The 14,527-nt window shown below is 47.0% G+C and overlaps 1 protein-coding gene across 1 annotated transcript in view; it reads left to right on the top strand.

The window, feature by feature from the left end:
* Positions 1–14,527, top strand: part of YPEL1 (yippee like 1) — a 197,224-nt gene that overhangs the window by 108,893 nt on the left and 73,804 nt on the right. The window contains exon 4 of the mRNA XM_078667959.1: positions 4,863–4,971. Within this exon, the coding sequence (XP_078524085.1) occupies positions 4,863–4,971 (109 nt within the window). The remainder of the gene's footprint in view (positions 1–4,862; positions 4,972–14,527) is intronic.

The following is a 14,527-nucleotide window of genomic DNA, read 5'->3' as shown; positions in this document are numbered from 1 at the left end:
AAGCATGTGAACTTATCCATCTTGGGATTCCTGGAAAATAACAACCTGTTTCAGCCCTCACAGACAGGTTTCAGATCACAGCAGATGTACAGAGACCGCTCTTCTGTCGGTAGTGGAGGAAACCAGAAAAATCATTGACGGCGGAGGCTGCGTGGCAATTATTTTATTAGACCTGAGCGCAGCCTTCAACACAGTGAACCACTCAATCTTGATTAATATATTTAGGATGTCTGACCTCCCCCTGCCCCCCCCCCCCCAACTCCCCCCCCCCCCCCCCCCAATTGCACGCTTTCTTTTCTTCTCATCGCTGAGAAGCATGTGAACTCATCCCTCTTGGGATTCCTGGAAAATAACAACCTGTTTCAGCCCTCACAGACAGGTTTCAGATCACAGCAGGGTACATAGACCGCTCATCTGTTGGTAGTGGAGGAAACCAGAAAACATTGACGGCAGAGGCTGCGTGGCAATTATTTTATTAGACCTGAGTGCAGCCTTCAACCCAGTCAACCACTCACTCTTGATTAGTAGACTCAAAGATGTAGGAGTGACCGGAACAGCACTAAAATGGCTACAGTCCTTTTTTTTTTATTTTTTAGAAAACAGTCTTTTTAGTCTTTGAGGATGAAATTCAGTCTAAACCTATGTGGAGTTCCTCAGGGATCTGCATTAAGTCCCACCTTATTTTATGTCTACATGAGCTCCCTGGCGCATATAGTCATTCCGTTTGGGGTTCAGATTGTCACTTATGCGGACAACACTCAGTTAGTCGCCTCCCTGAAAAAAATGGCAATTCTGGACTGGCCCTAACTTCCTGCCTAGAAAAAGTGGCCAGATGGATGGACACCTCATATTTGAAACTTAATGGGACAAAAACTGAGATTATGCTTCTTGGCAACTCTGCACCCCTCAATATACATTCCTTTTGGCCTAACTGTCTGGGCCTTCCTCCTGTCCCGAAAAAGCATATAAAATGCCTAGGAGCCGTGCTTGACTCTAACCTATATTTTAAGGAACAAGCTCGGAAAGTAGCAGCCACCTGCTATGGCCTTCTGAGGTTGATGCTATGGCCTTCTGAGGTTGATCAGGAAAATTCTTCCCTTATTACCTCTCTTGGCCAGAAGGCTGCTAGTACAAGCACTGTTCCTGTCACGACTTGATTATGCTAACGCTTTATACCTAGGAGACCCACTTTCTGCAACCAAAATACTACAGACAGTTCAAAATTGTGCAGCCGGGTTGCTCCTAAATGTCCCGAAACGGCTCTCTGCCAAACTTGCTCTGGCCTCCCTGCATTGGCTTCCAATCCAGGAGAGGTTTCAGTTTAAGGCTTTGTGCATTGCACCTAAAGGACTTTCTGGAAAAGGATCCCCGATGATTCAGGCGATGATCCATCCCTACCAGCCCAAAAGAGCTTAAAGATCAGAAAGTAAACGACCTGATGACAGTTCCAAAAATTAAACGAATGAGAAGTGGAGGTTGCCTTTTTTCATATAACGTGGCCAAAACTTGGAATCCCATTCCCCTCCACATTCGTTCACAACTAAATCACATGAACTTCCGTAAGTAGAAAAAAATATTCCCTTTCCCCTGATATGTCTTGAATCGGGTATCAGTCTTAGCTGCTCGTAATAATGAATTGTGTGTAATGAAGTGTCCAACTCCCAACTCCCAGTTATCCCTGAGTGAGTCATGTGTGTAACGTTTACCATTGGAGCATAAGTCCCATACCTTCTACAGTCTTGCTTGAGTTCATGGTTGGGCGTTTTGGACTTTTGCTACCTCTTTATATTCTGTAAGATTCCATAAAGGGATCTCTGGAGCATAAGTCGTCAGCAAACCGAGTCAGTTAAGGAATCGCCGCTAGCAGTGTCTTGCTAATTTAAGAGACCTCTGGTATTGTATAATCAAGGTGACGTTTCCCTGCACAGCTTGGGTATAGTGATGCTACCCAGCAACATTTCAAAGTTTGTCTCGTCTTGGATAAAATGTGCTCGAGAACCATTTCATAGTCCATTGTAGCTGAGCAGCCGTATGGTAGATATTGCACTTTGAGACTCATGCGCTCCTCTAGTGGTCATGTAAGTTTACCTAATGGTTTTCGGTGCCTCTCCTTACCCTATATCAACTGAATCAATAGGAGTTCAACTCACTGAAAACATTCCTGGTTAATATGACCGGTACCGTTGCGAAGTAATCTGGGCAATAAAGAATTTTTGCTTTTACTACACATCCCACTGGTAAGTCGGAGGCCACACTGTCTTACGCTGGCTATCACTTGGATAATTTTACCTAATATCAGATGGGTTTCCTTATTATATATCGGATGGCCACTACTTAAATGTGTCCATTTCCATTTAAGTGGCAAGTGTCTAGTCCATAGTTGCTTTGGTTGGCTCACTGGTCTAAGAGGAAAAATACTTGATTTACTCCAGTTGAGGGATGCCAGTGTGCCTAGTGCCTTAGGTGCTCTCCCATGCCACCGCCACCCCCTTCACCTCCAAGAGACCAACTTCCAAATACAGTTACACCAAAGCTGGTCCTGCCAACTTCTGATGAGATGAGCATTCTTCCGATTCACCCTACTCTGATAAGGAGGAAAAGCACAAATTACCTAACCATGACTTTGTCGATCAGTGGAATGATTACGTCCTACCGTAGGAAGGTGACCAGTCCTCCATCCAACCAGATTCTCTTTCGGAGGATATAGGTAATTCCAGGCATCGTTAGAGAATTGAAAAATTAAACCTTCGAGGGTGGGATAGGGAATGTTTGTTTTTCCTTTTTAATTTACTTTATTACACAGAAGTTTGTACTGATTGTGTAGTTAGATTTAAATTCCAAGAAAAACATTTTTAAACTTAAAAAAATTCAACCTTCCAATGTCCTGTATGGAGCAACAATGTTTCCTATACGACTTCAAGAAGCAACCACCTCAAGATATTAATCAATATCTATATTGGACTTTGGTCAGAAGGTCGAAATTTATTAACAAACCAACCACAATGTATGCAGTGATCTCCCGTTTGGAGAACACAAATTGAGAATTGAGAAGGCAGCGTGTATTCCATTATCTCTACCTGGACAACTGCCTGCTAAAAGCTAACAGCCAAGAGAAAGTGAACCTGTATTACCTAACACTAAACCCGCTAAACAGCCTGGGTCTTCAGGTCAATGACCAGAAGTCAGTTTCAACACTGGTTCAAAGACTGTCCTTTCATGGAGCTATGTTGGACACCATAATGGGTCTTTCTTTTAGAGTAGAGTTTAATCTATCCAGGTCAATTGCCATGACCTCAAATCAACCTCAGACCTGACTGCCAGACAAATACCCTCACTATTCGGTTCTATGGCTTCGTGCGTATACCTTGTCCCAAACACAAGGCTGCAAATGAGAATCCTCCAATTCTGTTTAGAATACCAATTGTGTTGGAGAGAAAACAATTGGGAAGACAAGTTAATTATGACCATTGCTACAAAACAATCACTGTTATGGTGGTGCAGAACAGACACTTCATTTTACTCGTTGAAATGGCCTTTCAAAAAGAACCTCCATCTCAAATCATACTAACAGATGTATTTCTACTAGGATGGGAAGCTCAATTCAAGGTCTAACAGTTCAAGGGAAATGTACAAAGAGACAGAAGTTGAAACACATAAACTACCTCGAAATCTGAGCTGTCTATCCAGAACTCCAAGCCTTTCTTTCCTCTATGAAAGCATCATCGTCCATTCAGATTCAAATACACACCACCATACGTTATTTAAGTGGACAAGGAGGCACCAGATCCAGACCTCTTTTCAAGCCCGGTCGAATTGGGTTCTGTCCACCAATCTGAACCTAACAGGAGCACACATTCCCGGAAAAATCAAAATGCCAAGCAGATTTTCTCAACCAATACTATGACAAATTTGTAAAAATAATTTGCTAAAAGTGGGTGACACCTTCAGTAGATTTGTTTGCATCAGCAGAAAACAAAAGTGGTGTTCAGACAGCCAGAATAGGGAACTCTAAAGAATGCCCATTAGATCAAATGGTTGAGTCCATTTTTTTTTCTCCACTTTTTCCCCATTAAATCCAACCTAAATACTAACACTTCTAAGGTATCCATCGAAGATGATCCTAATAGTTTAAAATTTGCTGAAACAGTGGTGGTACCCGACCTCATTCCAAATGTCCATAAAACCACATAAGAGGCTACCATATAGTCTAGACCTACTAAGGCAGAGGTCTTCAATCTGTGGGGCGCAACCCCCAGGGAGGCTGTGGAGTCCTGGGTAGGGGGTGCCTGGAATCCAAAACGTTTGCTACAAATGCTTAACACTACCCTCTGATAAAGCCTTACTGCTCGCCCACTCCACCACAAATAGAGAGTAAGGTGCAATCTACTTTTACCTCTGCCTACCTTTGGGGTTTCACCGGACTCTGTGCAGCCAGCTTCTTACAACTATCATTAAGTATGCCTAGCTCATATCCTTTGTCAGCCTTTTATAATTGTGGACATTGGCGTAGATTTGAATAATGTCTCCCTTTCATCCTAGAAGATCAATCACAATATTTGTTTAGTTTGGCATGATCATATCCAACACCTATATAAAGTCCATATTAAATATAGTAGAAGCTCTAGCATGCAGGTATGTATGGGGTTGTTCGATTTTCACAAATTGCAAATGTTAAATGAATGTTTTGAACATTTTGATAATTTTTAGTACAAAGATCACACTGTATATCAATAGATGACGGATACTTGAGTTTTTCTTTTTTATATTGAAAGTTGTCACTTTGTCACTATGTAGCTTTGTTTCATTTCGTTTTTATTTTATCACAAGCACTATAACAATTGTGTATTTATCCTTCCCTGCAGGGTAAATGTCGGATGTGGTCCAGCAGAGGAAAGAGTACTTCTTACGGGATTACATGCTGTAGCTGATATCTATTGTGAGAACTGCAAAACCACTCTAGGATGGAAATATGTGAGTAAAACATAGAATATATTGCCTCTTCTGACTTTCATCTCAAAGTATTATTTCTCTCTTTTATATTATAAGATTTTAACAACATATAAAATGTGTCAATTGATGCATGGGGGTCCCTTATTTAAACTGATTCTCATGTGCCCGATTCCTAAAACTTTTCAGCAGTGCTGAAACTTTTCAACAGTGTTGCCACAAATGCCACATGGAGCTATCCAGCATGGAGTAACAGTGCTTCACCAGAAGTGGCGTTATGGATGCATATAAGGTCGCTTGGGTACGGGTGACCTCTTTTGCCTTTTTAGGTCTCGCCTACGCAGTGTGCATGCACTGTATAGGAGACCTTTAGCTATCGTGCAGCTCTTTTTCCAAGCACATACTCGTGCGTGTGGCGGCATACACCTTACGGGAGTGCGCAGCGGCGCCCCTCAAGCACGAGTATGTGCTATGAAAAAGAACCGACTGCTCTCTCCAGCGCGCGCACCACTCGTGGGTGCACCCCTCCGCCTCCCGCTGCAGCGCGAGACGCGCGCGCTTGTTTTCTTTCTGCCGGTGTTTAAACCTGTACAGTCTTTTTGACATTGTTCCTTATTGATTCGCAGCTCTATGTACCTTTACCAGAATATTTAATTAGATCTCATTTTATCCGAACTGGGTTGTGACATTTAAATCGGAAGTGTTAAGGCTCGTTTGGGATAATGCTTATACTGCAGCACATTCTCATTGCACAACTTGTACTTCTCACAGTGCCTTTAAACGTAAAAAAAACCTTTCAGAAACCACAAAGATTGGCATGCAATAGTGGACATATTTCTGCATGATATTTTACCAGGATTGGAATTTTTGATCTGCGCAATACATCGAATCTATGCATCAGACACAGAATCTTTGCAACAGACACATTAACTCGCTGATTTACCTTGAATACAATCCTATGCAAGTTACTCGTTTTGCCAGGAAGCACACTACATATTCAAGTTTTTGTGTGACGATTCGTAACAGTAACGAAATTGGGCACACTATTCTGTAGCAAATGCATTTAACTAGAGCCATCTTGTCAGTGCTGCACCCTGAGATTTATTGGAAACACCTATCTCTGCGCAAGTGCCTGAACCCAAGCAGCCATCTTAAGTGCGTCATGATGGAAGCAGTAAAATGAGCTACAAGAGTTTTAGCAAGGCTCCTGTTCTTGTGTGTGTACTGTACAGGCTGCTGTTTTTCAGTGAATGCCTGTGCACTGACGTTCATAAGCGGTTTGCCAGTGAAACCGCCCCGAATGACACAACCTGTCCACAGTCTGCTCTCATTATGCTCTTTGCCGTCACACCCCTTTCTCCTTTTGTGCGTTTCCATTGTAAACCTTTCCGATTTCGTGCGCTCTTGCCGTTCTCTTTACTTTTTCCTCTGCTTTTTGAGTCTCTTTCCAGATACAACCTAAGCGCGCACTCCCTCTCTCTCTCCCCCTCCCCCTCCCCCTCCTCCTCCCCCTCCCAACGTCTCCTCGTGTGCTTTTACCCTTCTACTCTTTTTGCCATTGCCTCTCTCAAGCTCCACGCCTGTCTCCAAGGCTTTAAGTGGGGTGAAAAAACTGGGGGTCTCTCAAAGGGGCGTGGCCAATGTATTTGAAGGCGTTGCTTAAAAACACAGATGCTAACGAGCATTGGCATAGCCGATAGGTCTCACCTTTGGAACCTTATAAGTATTTAGTTATGCAGTACAATATCCTTGGTGCAACAACATCAATTATTGCATGGCTAAACATTTATAAGGTTCCAAAGGCGAGACCTATTGGCTATGCCAATGCTTGTTTTCTTCTACTTCAGATGTGACATCAGAGACCATAAGGTGTTACTTGTGTTTACTATTTCTGATTTAAAATTAATATTTTCTGCATAACCCCACTACAAATCACACACTATTGCCTTTGGTGCCTGAGTAAGTCACCACAACGCCTTTTCTGATGGATACATCTGCCAGTGGATTCCTCACCTTGTGAATATCCCCCTACGTCAGCAACGTTGGGAAAATTCTTCTGTAGCACGCCGGCGTGGACGACGTCACAGGAGCACGGCATCGCGCGCGACTCCGCTGACGTCACCCACCACATAATAGGCCTACGTTGGCGTGATGACATCAGTTCCCTTTTTTCCGCGTCGTCGACGCTAACGGTTTCGAGGGATCTTCTGTTTCATTTATAGTAACTTTGTTGCTTTCGAAGGATTTCTGTATCTTTCCAGTGTCGCTGTCTTCTGTCGAGATGTCGTCTAAGAAGACTGGTTTCAAGCCGTGTGATGAATGCGGAAAAATGATGTCCATAACAGATCTGCATGATGAATGTATATGGTGCCTGAGTTCAGATCACGACATCCAAAGTTGTCGATCCTGTTTGAAGATGAATCCGAAGGCTCTTCGTGAACGTGAGGCTAATCCTGGTTGCCAAGCTAAAAGGTAAAGAGACCAAGAAGAGTTTGAGATCGAGGCGCTCGAAGTCGAGGTCGAGGTCCCGGTCGAGGTCAGCTTCGAAGTAGTCTTTGGGTAATGTTTCCAGATCATCAAAGAAAAAACATAAGAAGAGGAAGCATGGATCAAGGCACCATTCGGGAAAGGAGTCTCATCCGAAAGCGAAGTCATCGGATTCGAAGGCGAAGTCGTCTGGTAGACTGCATCGTAAGGACATGGTTTATCCGTCTTCGGTTTGAAATCCTGAAGGGGAGGCCGTACCTCTGGAGTCGACGGAAAAATCACCGACTCCGGTGTTGAATTCTTCTCCGGCTCCTTATCAGTCTCCGGGACATGAAGAGGTTCCTGTTCCTCAGGACTCGGCAACCCCGGTTCACCAGCCCGAGGAACAAGAGGAATCCATTCCGATGCAGCCTCCCCAGGAGCAGCCGGTGGGTTTGTATCCTCCTTTTCCGGGTCCAGGACAGGACCCCTCGCATTTTTTAAACGCCATGTATGGTGTTTATGCAAGAGCCATGGACCCCTCTGGAGCACCGGCTGGTCCCATGGGTCCGTTGGCATACAATTTGGGTGTTCCCCAATCTTATGCTCCGACGCCGTTCATGCAGTTATGCCAGTGCCGGCTCCACCTTGGCATCTCGCTGCGCTGCCGAGGTCATCGACTCCGTTTACGGCTTCACCGGCTCCGGCCCGACCTCGTGATCTTCCAACTCGAAGTTCGACGCCGGCTCCAGCTTCAGCTCCACGTTCAACGCCGGCCCTGGCGCCTTCGGAGTCGATTCCGGATCCCTCGACACCGCTTCGAAAGGAGAGGTCGAGACGTGAAGCCCATCGCCTTTTGGAGGTGCAGAGTTTTAGGGATGCTGAGTATGAAGAGGGTGAGCTTCAGGATGATGTTTGTTTTGATGATTTGAGAGGCAAGTGGACTAGAACTGTCGCCTGATTGGGGAATTAGCCTCTGTGGCGGATGCTCCTTCTAAAGATGTGGCTCCATACCATGTGGTTATTAAAAAGGCTGCGGATTTGCTGAACTTGACTTTGCCCACTGCGGAGTATAAATCCAATATTCTGACTGAAGTCCTCCATTCTCCATCATCTGTTGTTGAGCCTATACTTTCTTTTACTGAAGCTCTGACGGATCCTTTCTTGGAGGTGTGGAGTAGGCCTCTTACAGCTCCTGTGGTTTCTAAGGCCGTTGTGGCTCCTAATGACCCTGAATTTTTGTCCACTCATCCCTTGCCGGAGAGTTTGGTGGTGCAAGCTGCCTGTTCTAAAAAATCTGCAGGTGCTCTCCCCAGGTACCTGGTGATAAGGACTCCAAATAGCAGGACCAATGTGCCAAGAAAGTGTTTTCATCAGGTAGCATGGCCCTTAAATCTACAAATGCCACTTGCCTACTGGGCCATTATATCCATGCCTTGATGGATACTATGAAGCAAGTGTCTCCTAAACTTCCTGAGGAGGACAGTAAAAATTTTAATGAGGTGATTAGTGACAAGCAGGCTGCTGCTCGGCAGGTCATACAGAGCGGAATGGACACAGCTGACTCAGTTGCTAGAGTCATGGGCTCTTCAATTGCCACCAGAAGAGCTGCCTGGTTAAAGACTTCGGAGTTCTCTGCAGGTGTTCAGACTGCCTTTATGGATTTTCCTTTTGATGGCTCAGGCCTTTTTGGTGAAAAGGCTGATGTTGCTGCATTGGAGAGGTTCAAGGACAGCAGGGCTACAGCCAGATCTTTAGGTTTGCAAACTAGAGGATCTGTGGGCAAAAGATATAGGGGCTTTGGAAGATCTTCTTTTTGTCCCTACAAGCAATCATAGCAACAGCAGCAGCAACAAAATCCGTTGTATAAATCTTACAGGGGCAGACAAAGAGCTCGTCCTCGAGGACGTCAGGTCTCCTCCTCCTCCTCCTCTTCCTCTACCCACCCCCCCTACTACTGCAAAGCAGCCCTAGATCCGCCATTCCGGATCATGCGGGTCCTGTAGGGGGTCAGCTTACCTATTTTCTACGGGACTGGGAATCGGTCACGTCGGACCTTTGTGTTCTCAATCTCGTGGAGAATGGGTATGCACTTCCCTTTCGGGAATTCCCTCCGAATTAACCTCCTTGCCAAGGTTTTGGCTCGGAGGACCACCTGCTACTTCTGCAGGAGGAAGTCCTGGCATTGTTGAGGAAGGGTGCGATAGAGGTGGTTCCGGAGCAAGAAACGAGTCAGGGCTGCTACTCCCGGTATTTCCTGATCCCCAAGAAGGATGGCAGAATTCGTCCAATCCTGGATCTCAGGATCTTGAACCTTTACCTGAAGCAGGAGAAGTTCAAGATGCTCACCCTTGCGCAGGTTCCTCAAGCGCTGCTGGAAGAAGACTGGATGGTGTCAATCGACTTGCAGGATGCATATTTTCACATCCCAATCCTGAAGTCGCACAGGAAGTATCTCTGTTTTATGGTGGGATCGCAGCATTACCAGTTTGCAGTCCTTCCGTTTGGTCTTACTACTGCGCCTCGAGTCTTTACCAAGGTGATGGCTGTGGTGGCGGCACATCTTAGAAGGTCAGAAATTCCAGTATTCCCTTATCTGGACGATTGGCTAATCAAGGCGGAATCTCCAGAGAAAGTGCTCCATCATCTGCAAGTCACAACTCAGTTGTTGTACAGGTTGGGTTTTTCGATAAATGTACCCAAATCTCACCTGGTGCCCTCCCAGCGCAACCTGTTCATTGGTGCGGTATTGGATACAACTGTATGTCGGGCATTCCCTCCTCCACAACAAATTCGCGACCTACAGGAAATGGTTCCTTTATTTCACAATGGAGCGGTCGTTCCAGTCTTGAAGGTCCTTCGTCTGCTCGGTCTGATGGCTTCCTGCATTCTGCTGGTCAACCATGCACGCTGGCACATGAGGGCACTCCAGTGGTGCCTCCGCAGGCAGTGGTATCAACACAACGGAGATCTCAGGGAGTCGATCAGGATCTCCAGAGAAACTGCAGCAGGTCTGTCTTGGTGAAGCTTGGAGGGCAATCTATCTCAAGGAAAGCCCTTCCACCTACCTCCATCGGTGGCTACGGTGATAACGGATGCATCCACTCTAGGGTGGAGTGCTCATCTGGGGGATCTGGAGATCAAGGGTGTAGGAAGGTAGATCCCTGACTACGGTTGCCCCCAACTTTTTGCCTGGTGTTTTGCTGGTTTTCTGACTTAGTTGACCTGGGACCCTGCTATTCAGGGCCCCAGGCCTACTGCTCTCTCTGTAAAATGGATTCCATGTACCTTAGGTACATATCTAAATTGGATACTGAGTCACCTTATCAGTCCCTGTACAGTGTACCTTAGGTACCCAGGTGTAGGAGAGTAGGGTCTGCAATCCTATGATCACCCAGATTTTTGCTTTTTGCTGCACTGGTTTACGACTTTCCCTGGCTGTGGGCCTGCTAATCAGACCCACAGCCTAGCTGTTCTCTCTATCCAAATTGTACTCAGATACTGAATTGGCACTGGGCCCTCTCCAAGTCCCTGTACTCAGGGCTGAGGTGTACCCAGAAGTCTCCCAGGGGCTGAAGCATGTATTATGCCACCCCTGGGCTGACTAACTAAACTGACACAACTGGCTGCTTGACAGCTGGGGCAAGGTGGTGTAATCACCCTTTGCTTTAGATATAGTATACCTATATCTAACCCTAAAATGGACACACAGATCTCCTATCAGTCACTCCTATAGCAGGCCTTAACAATCCTGAAGGCAGAGTGCTTGGAATCGTGTGAGATGGTGCTCTGGCATGAGCTGAGCCTGTCTGCGGCTTTCGGGATCCATCCCTTAGCCGTTTCCATGATATCGCATACCATATACTCTTAAGTGCATTATAATCCTCGCGGTTATATGCCAACTCTGGTATCGCTTTATCAAAACATGTCGAGTAAGGTGTCATACGAATTGGAATACTAACCCCTCGCCAATTCTGGCGACGGGGTTAGCATTCCACCCTTCTAGAGGGACACGACATGTATGTAACCCCTAACCCCGGTTAAAGTCAAACAGAGCCTCAGCTCCACAAAATGGATGCTGCCACCGAGACACAAGTCTGCCCTCCTGCTGCTGGGAGTCCTCCCAGAGCAGGAGATAAGGACAAAGGGTTTCCTGCCAGGGGCGGTGCTAGCACCGTCCCAGACAGGGTTTTGTGTATTGTAGGTAGGCAGGGCTTTAGAGGAAGGTGACTGCACGTGGCACCCCGGTGCTCACTGTGCATAGGCTGGCTGGAACCAGTTCCAGGGTCACTCCAGACCCTGTGCTGGGGAAAAGCCCGCCAAGGAAGTGGGTGTAACCACCCCCCTCCTAGTCCCACCCCTAGGGCAGGACTTAGTCGCGTGCCAGCCCCTTTTTACAGGATAAAGGTAGGAACTGGCCCCCTTCCAAATCAGATCATCTTTGAATCCTGAAACTACTTTCCACGAAAGGAACTCAAGACTTCTTCCTAAGATTTCTCCCTTGTGTCTAAGGAGTAGTCACCCTGCATCCGCAGGCACCATCTTAAGAACACTGCGGTCTGCTGCAAGTCTCTCCTCCGGATCAAGACTGCCCAGCTCGACGAGAACCGGCTTCCCTGGCACCTCTGACCTCTACCTACATCATCAGTCACGCTGAGATTCGTGGGTGTGACGAGACCTCGAGGGACCGGCCATCTTCAAGACTGCACGACTTCTTTCCAGCAAGCCCGCCGAGTAATTGCCTGGTGAGTGCTTTGGGGTCCGAGAAGCCCCGACCCTGAGCAGCTCCAGCACCGAAGTGCAGCCTCCCAGCATCTCCACGATCTGCGTGGGGCCCTTCTGCTTTTTGCTGCTCACCGCGTTGTTTGGCTACTAGCCCGCTGGCTTGTGGCCTTCCGAACGACGCCCGACGACATTTCTGCTGCTGGTCTGGTTGCTCCAGGCTGGCCCTTGCTCCCTTCCAAAAGAGGAGCACCCCGGACCCTCCTGGTCCACTCAAGACGCCATTTTGGGTCCACCGCGTGGGCTTGAATTAGCCAAGGCTTGTTGCCCAATCCTGGGTAACTTCGACGCCGACAGCTTCATCCATCGTGGGACAGCTCGCCTCTCCATCCTGGTCGCCGACAACGCCTCCTGGTCCGTGAGATCTGCAGAGCCAGCGTCGCCCACTCACCTAGTCGAGGTGACTTCGCCCGGTGCCATCCTGGTGCCCACTTAATCACTGGCTAGTGATTCAAGAACTTGGTCCCCTCTGCTTTCAGGTTTTCTTCTTCCTTGATCCAGGCTTGGATCCATCGAACTTTCCTTCACTGGTCGCCTGCCAGCAACTTCCTTCTTCCAGGCTCCTGGTCCGGCAACGAGATCCCCGACGTCTTTTCAGACCTATGCAGCTGCAGCCCCTGGGCTAGGTAACTTCGGCACTTCGGTGTCCCAGCATAGCCTCACTACCCTAGGGTCAGGATCCACTGTCGTTTTCTTCCTACCAGGTCGGGTTCGCCCGTGAACACTAACTTTGCCTTTACTAGCTCCCATAGACTTTGTCCCGCATCCCGCGTGAGAGTGCACACTCTGCACCCGAGTCCCCTAGGTCTCCTAGAAGTAATCTAACGATTCCCTAGTCAAGTCCTAGCGATTCCAAAGCCTATTAGTACTGTTACTTACCTGCTAGTAATTTCGCATTCCACTTTTAAAGTATATGGTTTTTCGTGCCCCTCGGGCATTTGTGTATAACGTGCTAACTTAAGTATTTTCGTAAGAGTTTTGTTGTGTGCCTAGCACCCTGTCCTCATAAAGAGTACAGGGTTGTTGTGATTCTAATAAATACACTGTTTATTTTCATAACACTTGTGTGGTGTCCTTTCACTGGGTGTTCAAGGGGTAATGTGATGGTAAAACAGCTGGCTTAACACGCCCTCTAGAGTCTTAGCCTTAGACTGCTCGTATCCATGCTACTAGGATAGCTGGTCTATAAGGTTGACTTCCAACCAATCATCAATAAGGGTTGTTTGGACTGATATATAGTGATCACTAGAATAGTGAACACTGCACATCAGGCCAACTTCTCACATTGGTGAGCAGCGGTTGGGATTTGAGCTTGCTGTTGTTTTACCACACATGCCCTAAGAATATCTTGTGAAAGATCACATAAGTACTAAAGGTACATATAACTTAGCTTAGAATACTCTGAGTTCTACTGAACCAGCTGTTGTAGCTCCTAGGGCCTAGCACACCCTAAACTACAACTCTAGCAAGGGATCAGTAGGCAAACATATAGTGTAGGTAAGTGCACCACTTACACCTCACTAGAAAAGCATGTCTACCCAGGGAGAATCTACTGAGACTCCCCTGGTCAGTGTTGACCCTCCACAGGTCCCTTCAAGATATGCAGCTCTCAGTTTCCAGGAGATGAGACAAATCTGTGTCTCCAGAAAACTGAAGCAGGGGTCTAACCCCACCATTCCCTTTTTAATAGGTCTCTTAGAGACTTATGATGCGAGAAAGCTTTCTCAGCTAGATGGGAATATGCCAGCCTTTGAGGGAACCTCTGGGGATCCAGACCTCCCCAACATTGCCAATGCAGTTGAGGAGGAGGAGGATCAGGAGGAACTCTCTGGGGATGAGGTAGACAAAGGTCTTGAGGTAGTCAGAAGGCTAACCAGGACCAACTTAGACTTACTTGGGCTAGGAACTGGGGGACCCCCAGTACTAACCCGAAGTGGGCCTAACCTTGGAGTTAGGAGAGATAGATCTCTTTCTAGGGACTCCAATAGATCTCTGCACTCTAATGCCTCTTCTCAGGGGAGAAGGAATCCTCCACAGAGGAGATTTACTTCCCCTCAGAGAAGGGAGCATGAAGCTAGGATGAGACAAGCTGAACTGAGGATTGAAAGGGAAGAAATTGCCCTGGCCAAAGAGAAGCTTGCCCTGGCAAGAGAGCAGCAGATGAGTGGGTTAGCTCCCACTGGTGGCAGCAATCTCCCAAGAGATAGAGAGAAGGGTTTAGATACTAAACACCTGACTAAAATAGTGCCCCCTTTAAGCAAGGGGATGATATCCAGAAATGGATGGCTGCTCTGGAGAGGGCCTGCACTGTGCAGTGCATTCCCCAGAGTCA

This window comes from Lissotriton helveticus, chromosome 11 (assembly GCF_964261635.1).
Source record: "Lissotriton helveticus chromosome 11, aLisHel1.1, whole genome shotgun sequence".
Lineage (NCBI taxonomy): Eukaryota > Metazoa > Chordata > Amphibia > Caudata > Salamandridae > Lissotriton > Lissotriton helveticus.
This window is presented reverse-complemented; position numbering and strand designations above follow the sequence as displayed.